Raw genomic sequence first — 19,986 nt, 5'->3', positions numbered from 1 at the left:
TAAGGAGGAACTTAATTACAAGAACTATTTTGTTTCTTGGACAAATGGTTTAAAAGATACATGCTAAATAAAATGACCAACTGAATAAGATCTACCAACTAAAAAAAACACAGTTTCATTAAAAAAAAGAAAATGCTTGTTGGGACTACTGCATGTATCCCTACATGGAATTCATCTTCTATTTAATAAAAAAATATATCATAATGTTCAATGTTGATATCATTCAGTTTAAAACTAAATCCAAAACACCTACAGCACAATAGATTACAATAGCCAGGGCATTTACCTTATTCTGATGACTTGCACTGAATGGAATCAGACAGTTTTGCATAATCCAGGCTGTAGCTGCTGGTAGCAGGTCTCAAACACTGCTAGCATCGCAATTTCGCGCTCTGTTCTCAGAAGCCCTTGGAAGACGCGTATGCTCAAACCTAGTTGTCATGGCAACTGAATAAACAGAAATCTCACCTGGTCAATATTTACTCGTCAAGTGCAAGTCAGACAGAAACTAAAAGAAGGAAAGACATTATATTTATTTTTATAAAAATTTAACGAAAGTACATTTAAATTTTGTGCGATCTACCAGCATTGCCTTTACGATCGACTGGTAGATCGCGATCGACGTATTGGGCACCCCTGTCCTAGATGGACGTTTTTGACCGTTTCGCCAAAACAAGTCTTGAGACACCTGCATTCTGTAAAACTGTATTTGTTGTGCTGCATCTAGCCTTTTTTTAACACAACTGATCTAAAGTCATTGTCAGTGCTTGGAACACATACATAATTCAAATGCACAGTTTTAGCATTCAAATGTGCGTTTGTATCTTAAATTTGACAAATATTTTAATTTCAAATTTTTATTTGACAGCCTTCATCTTTGGTTAGCTGCCTATTTTGGCAGCAAGGCAGTTCACTAGGTTTTAAAATGAAGTTTGTATGTTAATTAGTTTAAAGAATTTATGATGACATTGTGTGCAATCTGCACTCCCACATCTTACTATCTGTCTCTTCCTCTCAGTGTTGGAGGTGCATCAGTTTGCTCAGGAAGCAGTGGTAGCAGAGGCCTGGCTCACTGCTCAAGAGCCCTTTATCAGTAGTAAAGAACTGGGCGGCAGTGTGGATGAGGTGGAGCAGCTCATTCGCAGACATGAAGCCTTCCGCAAAGCTGCTGCCACATGGGAAGAACGCTTCAGCTCCCTACGCCGTCTCACCACGGTAACACCAGCCAACTAAACACAATTTTATACGTCAATTCTAAATAATTCTAAAGCCAAATATGCATACAATCAGTGGCCAAAAAAACATACAGTACATTCAGTATATATGTACATATATAAAATTGGCTGGAAAAAGCTGTATATTGTTATAAAGTCTAGACTATACTTTTTGTTCATCACTGATGTAGGTGGAGAAGATAAAGGCAGAGCAGAGTAAGCTTCCTCCAACTCCCTTGCTGGGACGGAAGGTTTTCTTGGACCCTCAAGACTCTTCCCCTGGCCATAGTAGCCCTTCCTCTCTAGTAAGACAGACCATCTATGAGCAGGGTGATGCACGGGTGGAGCGCATCACTCCTCAGCCATCTCCTTCTTCAGTGGCCCGCAGACTGGGTTCCACTGTGGCCAGTTACACACCCATCATGAATGTAGCTGCTACGTATCGCATTCAGGGAGCCAGGAATGCTGGGATTGTTGGTGTGGCTGCAGGATTGGGGACTGCTATGGAGCACAAGGTCACCCAGATGCGGGCTGAATTCAAAGCTCAAGCCCCACAGCAGAAGGTCGAACACATGCATGAAGTGGTGTGCCCCATTTTGGAGAGAGAGAGGGAGCAGTATCAGGAGAATGTAATGGTGGAGGTGGTGCTTCAAGAACCAGGTGGAGGAAGGGAGCGCCTTAATAGTGGGGCAGGAGGGAGTGGGAGCAGTCGTTCCGAGCTTGTGGTGGAGCAACATCCACCACCAAGGGAGTCGAGATTGGAGAGGCAGCTATCCACAGAACAGCTGATTCAGGCACGCAGGGATGAGCTTCCTCGGGAGGTGTGGAGGGAAAGATCTGAGAGGACAGAGAGGAGGTTGGAGAGACAGACGTCTAGTGAGCAGGAGGGACATGAGGTCCGACGCAGGGACAGACACAGACTGGAGAGACAGGAGAGCAGCGAGCAGGAGGCCAAGGAGCAGTCAGACAGACGCTCCGGAGGCGGGTGAGTGACCGCATTTGTGACTGGAAACAAACCATAGTTTTGTACATATGGTTGCTTTCCTGGGGCAAAAAAATGTGAATTCCATACAAGACCACTTTGGCTTACTTTTCCACCATTATGCAGACTGGTTCTTGAGCACAGTGAGGAATGGTTCCATTTAGCTAACTGTGCTCAGGATAGAGAGCCATGTTGGTGAAACACCTGTAGTGACATGGTGACTTGTGATTGGTCACTTGCCCAGTCAGTGCATTCAAATGATTTCACAGCACCGCAGTGGAAAAAGAAACCATAACCAAGCCAACGAGCCCAAATTAGTATGGAACAGCGCGGTTCCACAACGAGAACCACTCAGCCCGATGGTGGTGAAGCGCCTATTTTTCCTGCATGGGGGGGTAAATAATTGTCACTAATAGTCAAATAGCTATTTAGGCATGGTTTAAGGCTAATGTTGCTACGTAATGCAGCTTCTCAAAAGCATTGCCATTAGTAAACTCAGTAATTTCATTATCTTAAACATTTATGTTAAAAAAAAAAATTTCGATCTGAAAAAGAAGTGCTACCATTGGATGTCAGGATAAACTTGACCTTCAGCCTTCCTGTCCCAGTCACCATCTAAGTTCTCAGCAGGTAGAAGCTCTAATACATATAGCCTAATTCATGGTACAAAATTGTCTTCCTTCATACAATTGACTACAAACTCACATTCAGTTCTTGCACCATTATGGGATGAAACACCCACTTTTCACAATCCCAAAAATTCCTAATAAAATCAAGTGCTGCAATACAATGCATTACAGAATACAGATAATGGATTGTAAACAATGTTTCATGTTGACTTTCAAACCCTGAAGTTACAGTACATTCTTTACTTGTGGAAATAAAGCATGATTTGCAGGTTTCAAATAACACCTTTATATTGGCAGGGACAAAAGGTCCACGCTAGCTGAGATTGTGGAGCAGCTGCAAGAAAGAGAAGCAGCACAGGTGTGTGGACAATCTAATGTCTTTTATTTGTTTTCTAACAAAACTTCAAAATGAAGGTCACATACATGTTGTATATTTTTAATTCAGGCCCGAGGAGAGATTCCACTTCTACCCAATGGTCTTCCTGAAAAGACTTCTAGACCAGACCGGCCTCGAGCCAGGGATAGACCCAAACCAAGAAGAAGACCACGACCCAAGGAGACAACAGCTGGAGAAACATGCGGCACAAGGTCTGCACCGGCCCAGAGCAGCCCACCGGTGCCACTGCCGCCTACCCACACGGCCCAGCAAGAAGGTTTCCTCTTCCGCAAAATAGACATTGAAGGCCAGAAGAAGAGTTCAAACAGGTGGGGCTTTGTGGTCTTAATATTATAGACACTTGGCTTGGAATTAGCATGGAAACAGCCAAACCAAATATCCCAATCAAAGGTTGTATGATTGGAAGTATGATTGGCTATTCAAAGCTATGCTAATGTTATTATTAGCATTGTTCTGATGCTTAAGAGCACCAAACATTTTTATACAAAAGCTAGCTCTTATCTTCTTTAACCAAGTTTCTTGTCAAACTGGAAAACACTTGAATGCTTTACAAGCTTCAAAATGTTTCCTGAAGTTAAATAAAGAAGCAGCTGTTTGGCTGCCATTTGTTGATTAGAAGTTTGATATCCCAAAATTACAGAAAGTAGCTAGCTGTAAGCACTGCTTGCCACTTGCATGGTAACACTAAAATCAGCCTGGTTTATGGATGTTGCCGTGCCAGAAGACCAACAGATGCTGGGTTTCTGAAGCCATGGCTAGCAAGGTATGAAGCCTTCACCCCATTCACAGCTCAGCATTATTCAGCCATTTTATTAAGGGACCAGATGGCCTACCTCTGCAGCCCATTTCTCAAGTCACAAGTCAATTCATGCAGTTTAAGTATCTCAAATGAATGGCTGTATATCTGTTATCGCATGTATTTGCACACAATTTGCTTAGTAACTGCCTGTCCACTGTAGCCATATTAATGCAACTGTATATCTTATTAACCAAAATCTCTCTTCTTTCTTGTGCTCTCTTTGCCATTGGCTGTTACTCTCACTCTCTACAAAGGTAAGCCATGGACTGTCCATCTCTTTGTAAAGGTATTGGAATGATCACTTTAGCAGTTTGGTCTTGCTCAGTCTCAAGGGCTGGTCATCCCAGACTCAGTTGGTGAGTAGTAAGTCAGAGAATGGTGTCATCTGGACCCTAATGGACAAATCTTCTGTTTTCTCTCCCATATTACAGCAGATCTTGGGTGAACCTGTATTGTGTGTTGAATAAAGGTGAGCTAGGCTTCTATAAAGATGCGAAGAACACCACCACACCTTACAACAATGAGCCACTTATCAACCTGAGCTGTTGTGCCTGTGATATCAACAATGGATATAAGAAGAAGAAGAATGTCTTCACACTCAAGTACGTGGCTGTATGGCTGGCTGATATAACGAAAATATGATTTTATTGACGATAAAAAATTAAGCAACAGTGTAAATACTGCTGTGAATTTAATGTGCTTCTTTTTTTTGGCCATTAAGTTTCCTAAAGACCACATAATTTTATTATAATTTGTGATGCAAAAATAACATGCGAGTATTAGAGTGTTAAGATGAGTGTTTTAATAGCATTTCTGATTTAAACTTTGAGGTATAACTTTCGTAGCTATATCATCAAGCCTTATGTGGTTATCTGAATGCACTGCACTGTCTCTCACTATAACTGATTATACAGTGGATATAAAAAGTCTACACACCCCTGTTAAAATGCCAGGTTTTTGTGATGTAAAATAATGAGACAAAGATAAATCATGTCAGAACTTTGTCCACTTTTAATGTGACCTATAATGTGAACAATTCAATTGAAAAACTGAAATCTGAAAACTGAAAATGGTAAAAACCTTACAATTACCTGGTTGCATAAGTGTGCACACCCTCTATCACATTCAAACTTATGATAAATAGAAATCATTACACGCCTGCCATCATTTAAAGTGACTCGGATTAATCACAAATAAAGTTCAGCTGTTCTAGTAGGATTTCCCTGACATGTTCTTAGTTGCATCTCAGAGCAAAAGCCATGGTCCGCAGAGAGCTTCCAAAGCATCAGAGGGATCTCATTGTTGAAGGATATCAGTCAGGAGAAGGGTACAAAAGAATTTCCAAAGCATTAGATATACCATGGAACACAGTGAAGACAGTCATCATCAAGTGGAGAAAATATGGCACAACAGAGACATTACCAAGAACTGGACGTCCCTCCAAAATTGATGAAAATACGACAAGAAAACTGGTCAGGGAGGCTTCCAAGAGGCCTACAGCTACATTAAAGGAACTGCAGGAATTTCTGGCAAGTACTGGCTGTGTGCTACATGTGACAACAATCTCCCATATTCTTCATATGAATGGGCTATGGGGTAGGGTGGCAAGACATAAGCCTTTTCTTACAAAGAAAAACATCCAGTTTCCCAAATGCACGTGGGAAAATGTGTTCTGGTCTGATGAATCCAAGATTGAACTTTTTGGCCATAATTCCAAAAGGTATATTTGGCGCAAAAACAACACTGCACATCACTCAAATCACTCAAAGAACACAATACCCACAGTGAAGCATGGTGGTGGCAGCATCATGCTTTGGGGCTGTTTTTCTTCAGCTTCAGACCTTAGTCAGGGTGGAGGGAATTATGAACAGTTCCAAATACCAGGCAACATAGTATTAGTTTAAGGGTGTGCACACTTATGCAACCAGGTTATTGTGAGTTTTTTTTCCTCAAAGATTTCATTTTGTTTTTCAATTGAATTGTTCACATTATAGGTCACATTAAAGGTCGAAAAAGTTCTGACATGATTTATCTTTGTCTCATTCTTTTACATCACAAGAACCTGGCATTTTAACAGGGGTGTGTAGACTTTTTATATGCACTGTAAGTGATTTACCGATGATTAGGCCGATAACAGCAATTATCTGTACTATCGGACATCAGATGATTAGCCAAAGCAGATTATTTACTTTAAATCAAAAGAGGGCAAGAAAACGAGTCGGACAGTTAGCCTACACATCTTGCTGTTTGTGAATGAAAATTTCTCTTGTGAGGAATTACTATGAATTGGGTAAAAATGACTGTATGGTTGCCATTTGTAAACTTTGCAAAGCTAGAATTTCATGAGGTGGAACTACCGTTAAAACTTTTAGCAACTATGGTAATTTAATTACTCGCTTTAAAGCTAAACATGGCAAGGAATATGACGAGTTTGTTACAGCTAAAATGGGAAAAGCTTCATCATTCAGAATTCAGTTATTGTGAGTTAAGAACATGCAGAAAATGAAAAAATCATGTCAATTTAAAGGTGCACTCAGTAATGTTTGTCTTTGTGTCATCTTGGACTTACACTGACACCTAGCGGCTTGGATGCAGCATCATTTAATGTCAATAGTTTTCAGTTTCAGATGCCATTGTAGAAATGTAGTATTCACAGTCAGCCATGATTAATTAAATCCCTGGGTGAAAGTGTCCAATAAAAGGGCGGTTACTGAGATTAAGCGAGTAGTATTCGGCTGGTCATGTGATCCTAACATGACAGCCCCCATGAGGGGACCCTCTCTGTGTAGAATAAATAAGCTTTTATACATTTACTGATATGACTGGTGTCACTTTAATGTGAGTGGTCATGATTTCCTACATATATTGCAAAATTATAATTAATGTCTTCAGGAGTTGAACTTTTTTAATGAGGATAATTACTGAGTGCACCTTTAATGTGACCCTGAGAGGAGGCTATTCAGAATTCAGTTACTGTGAGTTAATAATGTAAATGCAAGTTAATAATATGCTTTTTGTTTCAGTGTTTAGTTTATAGCTGAGATCATTTACTCTGAAACATGAGAATATGTAGACACATAGAATAAAGTTATTATGATTTTTTTCAAGTTTGAAACAAGGTAGCGTAAAAAAAAGCAGAACCACCAAACTATCGGTATTGGCAGATGTTGTTATAAATATTGGTAACACTTTACAATAAAGTTCTATTCATTAACATTAGTTAAACCTTGTATTCTGTTCATTTTTGACCCCCACTCTCTTTAAGAGTGTAATTTGTACCAAAATTATCAAATCGTTTTTAACAAATGTCATATCACTAACTTCAATACTTTAAAGTTAACTATTATTATTATAATAATTTTTTTTCTTTCCAAATTACTAAACAGCACCATTAATTTTTATATAAAATAAGAAAATTATAAATTGAATTTTACACTAATAGTAACAATTTTATTCAGGGACATATTGTTATGCATTGGGGGCAGATTACTTTGCAGTTATAACACATTAGAATTTAGTTACCTATAATTTATTTGAAACAATCAGTAGAATAATTTAATAAAAATGTCAATAAAACCAACAGCAATAAAGTGTGTGTTCTTCATTGTGAATGTGTAATGTATCACCCTTTAATTTCTCTGTGTGTTGTCAATGTGGATGTGTAATATCTCACCCTGTCATTTCTGTTTGTGTGTGTGTGTGTGTGTGTGTGTGTGTGAGCGTGTATTTATCACTGTGTGGGGACCAAATGTCCCCATAAGGATAGTAAAACCCGAAATTTTTGACCTTGTGGGGACATTTTGTCAGTCCCCATGAGGAAAACAGCTTATAAATCATACTAAATTATGTTTTTTGAAAATGTAAAAATGCAGAACGTTTTCTGTGAGGGTTAGGTTTAGGGGTAGGGTTAGGTTTAGGGGATAGAATATAAAGTTTGTACAGTATAAAAACCATTATGTCTATGGAAAGTCCCCATAAAACATGGAAACACAACATGTGTGTGTGTGTGTGTGTGTGTGTGTGTGTGTGTGTGTGTGTGTGTGTGTGTGTGAGAGCATGTGCATTATGCATTGTAGGTGTGTTGTAGTATCACCCTTTCATTTCTGTGTGTGTGTTCTGCATTGTGGCAGATTTATATATTTTATTTGACAATTTCTTTTAAAAATGCATGGTTCTATCATCTCACCATCATCATTTCCAATAAAGGGTCAAGTTTGACACGAACACCGTTTTTGTGTGTGTATAGACAATAAATGTAGGAAAAGTTACCAAACATCATCCCACTGAGATGAAGGGAACCATATTTTTTATAGAAGGAAATTTCATAAGGGGTCAAAAACATCCCAACAGAAGATTAGGGTTAATGCATTAGGTATCATGAACAATGAACAATATATTTTTTACAGCGTTTATTAATGTGCTAATGTTAATGGAATAGTTCACCCAAAAATGAAAATTCTCTCATTATTCACTTACCCTGATGCCATCCCAGATGTGTGACTGTCTAAATGTGACTTTTAGAATGGCACACATTCACTTGCATTATAAGGAACTGACAGAACTCTATCTTCTAAAAATCTTAATTTGTGTTCTGCTGAAGAAAGATAGTCATACACATCTGGGATGACATCGGGGTGAGTAAATGATGAGACAATTTTCATTTTTGGGTGAACTATTCCTTTAATAATAAATACAATTGTTCATTGTTAGTTCATTTGTTCTTTTGATTTAAAAAAATGTATTAGTATATGCTGTAATGAATATTAACTAAGATTAACAAATGCTTTAAAAGTATTGTTTATTGTTAGTTCATGTTAACTAATGTTGTTAATTAATGGTAACAAATGGAACCTTATTGTAAAGTGTTCCCTAAATATTCTGATATGGTATCAGCACACAAATTTTGACATGCACACGGCATTCCTACTGGTTAGTACAGTTCTCATTTCATACAATTCTTTTAACTTTATAATTTCAGAACTAAAGATGGAAGTGAGTTTCTGTTCCATGCTAAAGATGAGGTGAGACGCTTTTATCCCAGTTAGTTTTAATGTTCTCATAATAACTAACGAAATCAGCCAATTCCAGGGACCTGACCTGAGTCTCCAATGTCTGTTTGGCTTGCAGGATGATTTGAAGAGCTGGATCATGAGTATAACCACCAGTATAAATGAGCATGAAGAGATTGCCAAACGGGGGCAGACACATCCAACTACCTCATCAACTGACGAGGGAACGCGCAGGGATGGCAGCAGGGCAGGAGGGTCGGAGAGAGGTGAAAGATCGGACAGAGCCGACAGAGGATCAGTGCGCTCAGACAAGGGTGATAAGCCTGAGAAAAAAACGGGCAAGAAGAAATGAGGCACTCCACATCACCTGATCACCCTCTGAGTTTGCGTTGTGTTGCAAGTGAGACAGGAATCGGGACTTCACAAAACCAGGACCGTGGGTCAGTGCTCTGACGGGATCAGGAAACAAAGGCGTCACTGTGAACTCCCTTAATGTCTTACTGTCCAGCTGAGAATGGATTCAGTCAGTACTGAGGTGCTCTGGTCTCTGCTATGGAAATGCCACGTGTCGGAGCGCCCTCTAGTGGCTACTGAGGAATAGGATAATTCAGGAGCTCCATTTGGGACAAAGAGCCATTAAGAGAGGCAAATGGAGTATAAAAGAGAAAGATGTTAAAGTAGCTCATGAAGATTATTTTCTAATGTGTGTGAAAAAGATGACCCATAGGAGCGTGTACCTGTTTCTCTTTGTATATTGTACATCTCAATATCAGTTCTATACAATCCCACGCTGTAAAGAATGGAAATATGCCAAAATCTTTCTCAAGGTTGGTCTTTTTTCTAAAGAGCATGTTTCGTCTGTTAATTTTGTAAGTTGATTTGCTCTTTTATACTGTTAATGAATTGCAATTTTTGATTCTCGTCTTGCCACTTTGTAGACCACAACAAGTTTGAACGCCGCACATGACATATCTGAGCATGCCTACAAGGTATTTGAAAGGAGACACAAAGGTCTGTCCCAAATAAAGAGAAGCGACTCACTTGCAGTGATTTTGTATTCTCAGATCTGGTTTCTAGGGTTTGTTAGCTTCATTATATGTTGGTTTTCTAATTTGGAGGAAAATATCAATCATCAGTATTATATTTTGCATTAAATGTAGTTAATTTCAAGGACAGTCCAAAGTACCAAATTTGTTTGGTTGTGTATATTGTTTGTACACGTGTGTGTGTTTGTGTCAATGCATGTAGTGCTTTACCCGTGTCATGTCAATCAGCTATTCTGAACAAGGTTTTTTTTATTTACACTCAAAAGTCTTCCAAGCACAGAACTGATTTATTTGTAAAACACTTGTGTTTTTATTTGTTTCAGTTTAACCAGCATATCATGTTTCACTTAATATTGTTTCCAAGCACTGATGATTGCACTGAAGGCTGAATGGATGCTGGTATTTGATTTATCTCACCCTGTTAATGTAAGTTCCATTTGTGAGAAGCCAACTGAATGCTATGTAGATGTTATAATGTGATTGTCTTCTCTGACTGGATAAAATTGGGTTTAATATTTCATTTTGTTTTCCATCATTGTATACAGGTCTTTGAATTGTGTTGTTCAGCAGGTAATAGCATAGAAAGCCCATAGCTAGCAAAAATCCAATGTGTATCATAAGAAAAAAGTGACATGCTTTAAAACAGCTCTAAAAACAATTGCACATATCAAATTGTTTGTTGTTTTTATCAATTTGCATACAAATTTACAAAACACAGTTGTACTGAACGCATGACCCTTTTTAAGTAGCATAAACATACATGTACAGGGTTGTAAAAAATGTCAGTGTTAAAGTTTCAGGTATCATGTTTGTGCCTCATTGTCTATATATTAAAGTCTGTCAGCTGTAGTCCTTAAAGGGATAGTTCACCAAAAATTCATTGTCTGACCTTTATGCCATCCCAGATGTGTATGACTTTCTTTCTTTTGCTGAACACAAATTTTTAGAAGAAAATTTCAGCTCTGTAGGTCCATACATAAGTCAGCATGAAAGTAATCCATAAGACCTCAGTGGTTTATGTCTTCAGAAGTAATATGATAAGTGTAGGTGAGAAACAGATCAATATTTAAGTAATTTTTTAACTATAAATTCTCCTCCCTGCTCAGTCAATCTCAACTTTAACTTTCACATTCCTCTTCTTGTGTATTTGTGATTCACATTCTTCTTGCATATCGCCTTCTACTGTGCAGGAAGGAGAATTTCTAGCAAAAAAGGACTTTTTATCTGTTTTTCACCCACACCTATCATATCACTCCAAAAGATATGGATTAAAAAAAGTTGTATAGATTACTTTTATTATGCCTTTATGTGCTTTTTGGAGCATCACAATTTTGGCACCCATTCATTTGCATTGTATGGAACAGAAAAGATGAGAAATTCTTCTAAAAAATCTTCATTTGAGTTCAACAGATGAAGGATAGTAAAAAAGTTGGATGAGAATTTTTACTTTTGGTTGAACTAACCCTTTAATGTCTGTTTGTTCTTGTAAAAAGGCTAAATAATGTTAAAAGCAATGGTCCTCATTAAGAGAATCTGTTAGTCTTTTCTCTCTTCAAGTTCATTTTCTTTTAACATGAACTGAGCATCAAGCTAAGGCTTTTTTAATGTTTCATTTTCTGCCAACATTTTGAAATATACTGTCAGCTCTTATTTCTCTATACAATCTCAAGCATTGTATAAAGAGCTTTCTGTGTCTGTGTCTGGATTTCCTTTCCTTTGACTCCCTTGGTTTTGTCTTGAAGTCTAATTTTTGGTACAAAAATATCCTATTTTTATGCAATACAAAAACGTATACTGAGGCAGAGAGTATGCAGTAAAATTATCCAATGTGGTGAACAGAAATAACATATACACTCTCAAGTACAAAATGTATGCAACTTTTCTTTTGCACTAAATTACTGCCCCATTACACAGTGCTATTGTGAGCAGAGGATTGGTGTTTGAGGGTCTGGAACAGGTTGCCATGCAGTATTACTACAAAACGATGCATTCATTTATGTAACATCTGATTTCTGATTCATACACCTGTACACACTCACAAACACACATTTATACCTGCTGCTTTCTTAACTGTTGATGGACTTTTTGAAACACACATTTATGATGTGCAAACATTGTTTCATTGTTTTGAATAAAGTATTGTTTTAACATGCTTCATCGCATCTTACATCCCTTCTTCATATCACAGCAATTCAGTAACTTTAGTTGTAATAGCATGCAGTTCAAATTTAATCCAAGATAGATTTAATTCAATATATCAATTGAAAGCACAATGTGATTTTTCAACTACTCCACACTAAATTAATAGTATTCTATCTATTTAGCTTTTGTCTAATTTAGTCTCATTTAGATTTTGTTCTGAGGTTTGGTGGTTTATCATGATATCTGCCTTCCTTTTTTTGGAATGACCAATTCCCAATGCGCTCTAGGTCCTCGTGGTGGCATAGTGACTCACCTAAATCCGGGTGGTGGAGGACGAATGCGGACACATTATTTGACACAGCCAAATATTTGAGTGCTCACTCTAATCCTTTTTTTCTTCTTTTTATTAGAAAATTAAGATATTTTAGCATAGGGACTACCAGCTATTGGTTGGCGGTAGTAACAAGCTATCAGAGGCTGTAACTGTTTTACACCTTTGAAAGCATTAGGCCATCAAGCACAAACATTTCTAGAAGTGCTCAAGATGGTGAAAAGACACAGTATCACCTTACATGCAATATAAGGGAATGCCCCAGGATTTTTCCCTTTTGGAAGGAAGTGCTGGCAAAACTTTGATTTAACAAATATAACAAACCTTACCACACTCCCCTCAGTTATGTGTTCTTGGTCATAAAACACTTCTACCACAGGCTGTCAACAAAGGACATTACGGATTAATAATGACAGGCTTCATTATTGTAGTAAGACAAAAGATCACAAAAAATTCAGAACTCACTAAATGGGTTAAATTTATGACTGAAACAGCTTCCTTTGAATACTCGATATCTAGAACAATACAAAAGGGAAATTAGCAAGTCTGGGATAATTTCTTCCTGTACATTAAGGGCTCAGTGCATTAAAAGTTTATGACAGGAGCAATGATCGACATAATACATGTGCTTCTGTACAATGTCTTAAGTGCTGTAAATGACTGTCTTTCTGTTTTGTTTGTGTGTGTGTTTTGTTTTGTTTTTGTATTGATTGGTTTTGTTTTTCGTCCATTTTGGGGAGTTTTTGTTTGGAAAAGCTGACATCCAATACTGATAACATAAGATATTCATGAGTCATATGTATGTAGAATGACTGATTGAAACTAAAAATTTATAAAAAAAAAACTGTAAATGGCAAAAAGAAAATACACAGTATGTTGTAACATATTTCAGCATCTCCCAATCACAAAATATTTGTCCATCTCCTAATCTTGTTTAAATCATCAGAAAATGGCTGCATTATTGTGGACTGGGCCTACAGTATAATATATCATAACATAGCCTATGAGTCTGCAATGGCTATTTGTCAAAAATCAAATTCAAACTCAAAGAGCCACTGATGCACCACCAGACATGTAATGTACACAGGCAAACGTCTTGTTTACTGTCATAACCTCCGTTCCCTGATGGAGGGAACGAGACATTGTGTCAATGTAGTGACACTAGGGGTTGATCCTGAGAGCCCCAGACACCTTCAGATCTTTGAGTAAAGGCCAATGAGAATTGGGGAGTAAAATGTGCATACCACTCCTTTTATACCCCTGACATATGGGCATAAAAGGGAGCTGGAATGCGGATTCATTCAGGTTTTCCACTGAGGAGCCGAGACAAGGTCCCGGCCATTACAGCGGTGTAGTACAGCCTGTGGCAAGAGGGACACAATGTCTCGTTCCCTCCATCAGGGGACGGAGATTACGACAGTAACTGAGACCCTCCCCTTCTGTCACTCACTGACAGACTGCCGTATCTAGTATGGGAGCAGGCCGCGCCAGCCTCTGCATTTTCACCTTAAGTTTTTCTCTCCACAGAATATTACATTCGGCTGGTCCTTTAAATGCTCATAATATGCGCCAGGGAAGGCGTTCTTTTCCCTTCCCATTCTTTCAGGGGGAAAAGACCCAGCGGAGACCACACCCTGCCCTGAAGGGGAGTGTAAAAAGTGGCAAATGTGTCATATGGGCCAGAGGCCGCACATGGAAGAGGCCTGGTGGAAGGTCCTGCCCTTCGAAGGGGAGGACATCTACAAACGCAGTGACCGGGGCAGAGAGGGCTCTGCCAAGGAAGACGCGGGTCTACCGAAAGGGAGACCGTACAGCAGAAGATACATCGCAGGAGGTTACCGGGGTAACTTAGACCTGTGGAGCACTTACCCCGTGTACAGGGCACGTTAGCACACGTACTGGGTCTGACTACGAATTGCTCAGCTGAATTCGTGAGCCAGGGGGCTAGGAGGAAGGACATCAAGGGTTCACAGATCATGAACAATGCATGGGAGAGAGGAGCGCACAGCTTCACCTTGTTGAGGGAAAAGGCGCTATACACAAGCGGTACACCAGGCCAGCTGCCCCACGTAATAAATCTTACCAGTTCTTACCTGAAAGAACACAGGGAGAAACAGGCTTAACCCGGAGATTGTAAAATCTCGCAAAGGTATTGGGTGTTGCCCAGCCCGCTGCCCTACAGATGTCTACTAGAGAGGTGCCATTGGCCAGTGCTCACGAGGATGCCACACTCCTTGTGGAGTGTGCTCGAACCAGCAAGGGATCGGGCACGGCATGGCTCCGGTAAGCCAGAGCGATGGCGTCCACGATCCAGTGGGCAAGCCTCTGTTTGGAGACAGCGTTCCCTTTCTGCTGTCCGCTGAAGCACACAAAGAGCTGCTCAGAGCATCTAAAGCTCTGCGTACGATCCAAGTAGATGTGCAAAGTATGCACCAGACACAGCAACGATAAGGCTGGGTCTGCCTCCTTTGGGAGCAGTGCTTGCAGGCTCACCACCAGATCCCTAAAAGGGGTTGTGAGAACCTTGGGCATATAGCCCGGTCGGGATCTCAGGATCACATGAGAGTCTTCCGGACCGAATTCTAGGCACTCTTCGCTGACAGAGAACACTTGCAGGTCCCCGACCCTCGTGATGGATGTCAGCACGGTCAGGAGGGTGGTCTTCAATGAGATGGCCTTTAACTCGACTGACTATAGGGGCTAGAACTAAAAGGACTACAGAGAGGTCCCATAGGGGAAAGAGTCACGGCCTTGGAGGGTTCAACCTCCTGGCACCTCTCCGGAACCTGATGATCAGGTCGTGCTTACCGAGAGACTTACCTTCAACAGTGTCATGGTGTGGCGCCATAACATTGAAGACCTTTAAATTGAAACTCTTTATCTCTAACTTGTGAGACAATATAGCACACAACATAAAATTAAGGAATTTGACAAACAACAATATGAAAAATTATTATAAAATAATTATATGTTTATATGTGTGAATAAAATGATCTGAAAAAATAAAAAGACATGAATTAAGACTTTGTTTGTATGTAGGTATGCATATGTACATTATGTTTGCTCTCTTTAAGTAACACACCAGAGATGGAAACTGAAGTCTGCGACATGGACTTGAGTCGCACTTAAGTCGCAAAAAAAAATTAATACGACTGACTCAGATACCTACTATACATACTTTGAAGCCCCTGATAAATTAAAATCCAAGCACAGGTAGAACGATATTAGAGAGAAAAACAACACACCATGTTAACAACAAGTCAGTGAATACCATGTATCATGCATCTGATGGCACGCATCTAAAGATGAATAGCTCTGTTAATCACTCATTGGATAAGTGCTGTTATATAAATGAACAACAAAAAATAACTATATAGCCAAGACTTATCTTGTGATGATCTTCTAGTCATTTCATTCGAGAAGCAATCAATTAATCCAAAGGGAAGCTGGATGCACTACAGTGTTGCACACCTGTCAGAGGCTTGCTTGCTGTCCATTTTCAAGAAATACATTTGTTTCCTTTTCTTATTTCTTCTTCAAGTATTAGCTACCATTTACTTAATATCCAGGTTTACTTAACTCGCATCTGGCCTGTAAACAACTTAAACTCCCATAAGCATTTTATGACCCGGTCTCACTTATTCCCACAGATCGGTTCTTTCTCATGGTGCCTGTGATTCGTAGAGGCTTAGGCTGAGTTCAAAATTACATACTGTCATACTACTCTGGCTATTTCTGAGATAGGTTTATTTAGTAGATATAGTAGGCTATGAGTATAGTATGCTAGTATGCGATTCCAAATTAAGCCTCACTCAAACTCGACTGATTCAAATGAACCGATTCAATGGAGCGATTCGTTCATTCATTGAGATCTTCACTTCAACACGATGGCATCAAATAACCGTCCTTCATCATAACATGCGGTTTCAAAAACCTTCAAAATAATGGCAATTAATGGAATGCTGTATGTAAAACATGTGGGATGAACATCAAAGACGCTAGCACACATCGAACTTCATTAGACATTTGAAAACTCACACAGAATGGTAAATCATGCTTTCGTGCTGTAAGAGAATGTTTAGCTAATGTTAGCTAGAAAGATAAACTGTTGTTTTTAGGTTTCTTACACTAGTTTTACAATTTTGTTTTTAATAATCTCATCTCCTTTTAATTAAAGTGAAAACTAAGGATGCTTCTGTCCAGACAAAAATGCTTTTTTGAATATCAGAATATTGGAACCTGGGCAATTGAAGTTGCATGAATAGCATTGTCCCTGTAATGGTACTGCTGTGCATGATGAAACAGCTGTCATTCTCACAACAATAAGGTGACGCCAATACACATGGAAACAGTGAATGAATGAATTCTGTATCAGATCCTGACTGACTCTGTACAATTAAATCCTTGTTAAATACAGATTGTGATATGTAAAATGTCTGTTTTTTAATCCATTCTGTTATTAGCACCCTTGTGTCCTCAGGAAGACTTTAAAAGGGTAATTCACCCCCCAAAAATTTTTATTCTCTCATTTTCTCCCTCATGCCATCCCAGATGTGTATGACTCTTTTGCTGAACACAAATTAAATATTATTAGAAGAATATTTCAGCTCTGCTGGTCCTTATAATGCAAATGAATGGTAGCCAAAACTTTGAAGCTTCAAAAAACACAAATGCATCATAAAAGTAAACCATACGATTCTAGTAGTTTAATCCATGCATGAAACATATCAATATTTAAGTCATTTTTTACTATAAATCTCCACTTTCACTTCCACACTTCTTTTGTTTTTTTTGGAGATTCACATTTTGCATGCATATCACCACCTTCTAGATGGGGCTGGTCAAAGGTGGTGACACTGTAAAAGAAAAAAAGAACATAAATATTTATCTGTTTCTCACCCACATCTATCATATCTCTTCAGAATACATGGATTAAACAACTGGAGCAGGGCTTAAAGTATTCCGGCCGGGGGCCGGATTTCCGGCTTGAGGGCAGGTCCGGCCTCCGGCGCAGGCAAAATTTATTAATCAGGCTGCAAATTACAGTCGGACGCACTTTCGGCGCGGACGCGCTTGGAAAAAACGAGTGCGCCGCTTCCATTATGAGCGCGCATACCGCGCGGCTGCATTTGAAACTGGGAACTTGAATGCGGTTTAATATTTTCGAGTCAATTGATTTCACGTACCAATCATATGAGAGGAGCGCAGCTCTAACTAACGTCACAAGCCTATCAGAAGCAGAGCAGGGCGGGTCCTGGCAACAGTGTGATTGAGATCCATACCTCACGTTAGCGTCGTCGGTGAAAGCATGGAGCGCAGAACTCCAGAAACAACATTAAGTGACTTAATGTCATCATGGATGAAAAGAAAGGAGATGCGAGTTGGTTGATTTCGTAAATTAGCTCAGGTCAGCATAATCATATTTTCTGTCTACACCTTTTGATGTTAGCCTTACGTTGACTGAGCTAACATTAACATACACTGCTGCTAGGTAAATTCAGACTGTTAGTTAAATATTTAATGTAGAACATTCTGTGTAGCTTACTAAAAAAAACATTATGTGTAGGCCTACCATGAAAACGAGTCCACTTTAAACCGCTTTATTTTCTGTCAGCAATGTATGACAAGTAACGTTGCAGTGTGTACGCACCTTTAGTGCTGTCAACGTTAACGTATGCGATTTCTTTTTTTTTTGTCCAGCTTTAATGTTTTAAAATATTTAACACAATTAACGCTGCATCCGTTCTTTGTCATTCTTTAGCTCTTATTAGTTATTAGTTTGTCCACCAAATGCTTTAAACCATTAATGTGCGACAAGACAAAAGAGAACGCACTTCAGTAAATGTCCTCCTACACACACACACACACACACACACACACACGAGGCACAAAAAGTCGCGAACCAGTATCGAATTCTCTTTCGCGCTTGAACGAACAATAACACACACATTTATGCCAAAATGTCCGTTTTGTCGAGTATCCTCACAAGAATCAATCATTATTAACTTTAAATGAGTTAAATAAAATCTTAAATGGAAGTAAAGAGTAGTGAGAGAATGAGACGCGTGAGATCCTGTCACCAGCTGTAGATCTTAAAGTGACAGTAGCCACTAATTCTGTCTGTCAGTAAAGTTAACCAAAGAACAAAGGGAACAGAGAAAACTACTAACTACTCTTTGACTAAAGAACGCTTGTAGCTTTAATAAGGATTAATCGAATTTAATTTATAATTTATGCATTGCGGACTATTTTATAACCCTAAAATTTAGTATACTAAATAAAATATCAGTGATACTGGCCTTCATTAAAGGTGGGGTATGTGATTTGCAAAACGGCCGGCAGATTTTGAAAATACACAACTCATAAGGTCCTACCTTCTCTCCTCCAACGCTGGCCCTGACTCCACCCATTCGAAAAACATGGACGCGCAATCATGCACGAGCGAAAACTCAGATGCGCGAGAGCGAGCCAGGCTAGCATAGGTTGGAGTTTCTGCATGACGTCACCATTTACCTGCTAAGACCGTCAACATGGCACAACATTCAGCGTTAAGTTGCACCAGATATTATTAACATTCAACAGTCACATAAATCATTAGTATTGTTAGAAAATTGATGTTTTTGAAATGTAAATATATACTGTATAAATATAAAATATATAAAAATATATTGGACGTCCTGGTTGTCACCGAAGTTTATGGCTAAATATAGGGCTGACCGATATAACGTTATCAGATGAGATTGTTATGCGCATCTCGTCAGTAAAGCACATAACATAAAGTGCATTCATTGATTAGTAAATCGCCATCAGCTGCTTTCAGATGGAGCGGCGTATACTACACAGAGCCGTAGTTCACTAACAAGCTGGGCCGTGATAATGAAGGGTAAATTGCCCAGCTTGTCAGTGATGAACTACAGCTCTGTGTAGTAAATGCCGCTCCATCTGAAAGCAGCTGATGACGAACGGGACACGCGCGCCAGGATGGTGGGGGGAGGGGGGGCACGGTACGACCGTTTGATTGACACATTTTCTGTCCAACGATTCTAGATGGTCTTGAAAATGATCGGCTGGAGTTTTTCGAGTCCTGCCCGTTCCACAGATGATTAAATTGCTTAATTTTCATTTCAGTGCTTCTAATTTACAGCCAGTAAGTGGGTTAGGAATAGGATTTCAAGTTATTTTGAAAAAATGGTCAAAAAAGAAAATCACATACCCCACCTTTAATAAAAAGATGCCATTAAGATACAGCCGTAATACTTAAAAATAAATGGTTCCATTTGAAGATAAGTCCGTCTCTGCAAAACAACCCCCAAATATTTATGTATTATAAATATTATATATCTAATGTATAATTCTTACAATACTTATTCATATACACAATATATTCAGATTTAAAACAACTTAAACATACTCGTATATAAACTGCCGTTCAAAAGT

The 19,986-nt window shown here is 39.0% G+C and overlaps 1 protein-coding gene across 3 annotated transcripts in view; it reads left to right on the top strand.

The window, feature by feature from the left end:
• Positions 1–12,222, top strand: part of LOC127622886 (spectrin beta chain, non-erythrocytic 4-like) — a 119,587-nt gene extending 107,365 nt beyond the window's left edge. For 2 of the 3 annotated variants that reach the window (XM_052097019.1, XM_052097017.1), the window contains exons 30-36: positions 1,019–1,215; positions 1,406–2,199; positions 3,123–3,183; positions 3,271–3,530; positions 4,453–4,623; positions 9,000–9,042; positions 9,149–12,222. In XM_052097019.1, coding sequence (XP_051952979.1) covers positions 1,019–1,215; positions 1,406–2,199; positions 3,123–3,183; positions 3,271–3,530; positions 4,453–4,623; positions 9,000–9,042; positions 9,149–9,382 — 1,760 coding nt within the window. In that variant the 3' untranslated portion in view covers positions 9,383–12,222. The remainder of the gene's footprint in view (positions 1–1,018; positions 1,216–1,405; positions 2,200–3,122; positions 3,184–3,270; positions 3,531–4,452; positions 4,624–8,999; positions 9,043–9,148) is intronic. The other variant, XM_052097018.1, reaches the window with a different exon arrangement.
• Positions 12,223–19,986: the final 7,764 nt, after the last annotated feature.

The sequence above is a fragment of the Xyrauchen texanus genome, chromosome 29 (genome assembly GCF_025860055.1).
Source record: "Xyrauchen texanus isolate HMW12.3.18 chromosome 29, RBS_HiC_50CHRs, whole genome shotgun sequence".
In the NCBI taxonomy this organism is placed as follows: Eukaryota; Metazoa; Chordata; class Actinopteri; order Cypriniformes; family Catostomidae; genus Xyrauchen; species Xyrauchen texanus.
Note: the sequence above shows the minus strand (reverse complement) of the source record. Positions and strands in the feature narration are given on the sequence as shown.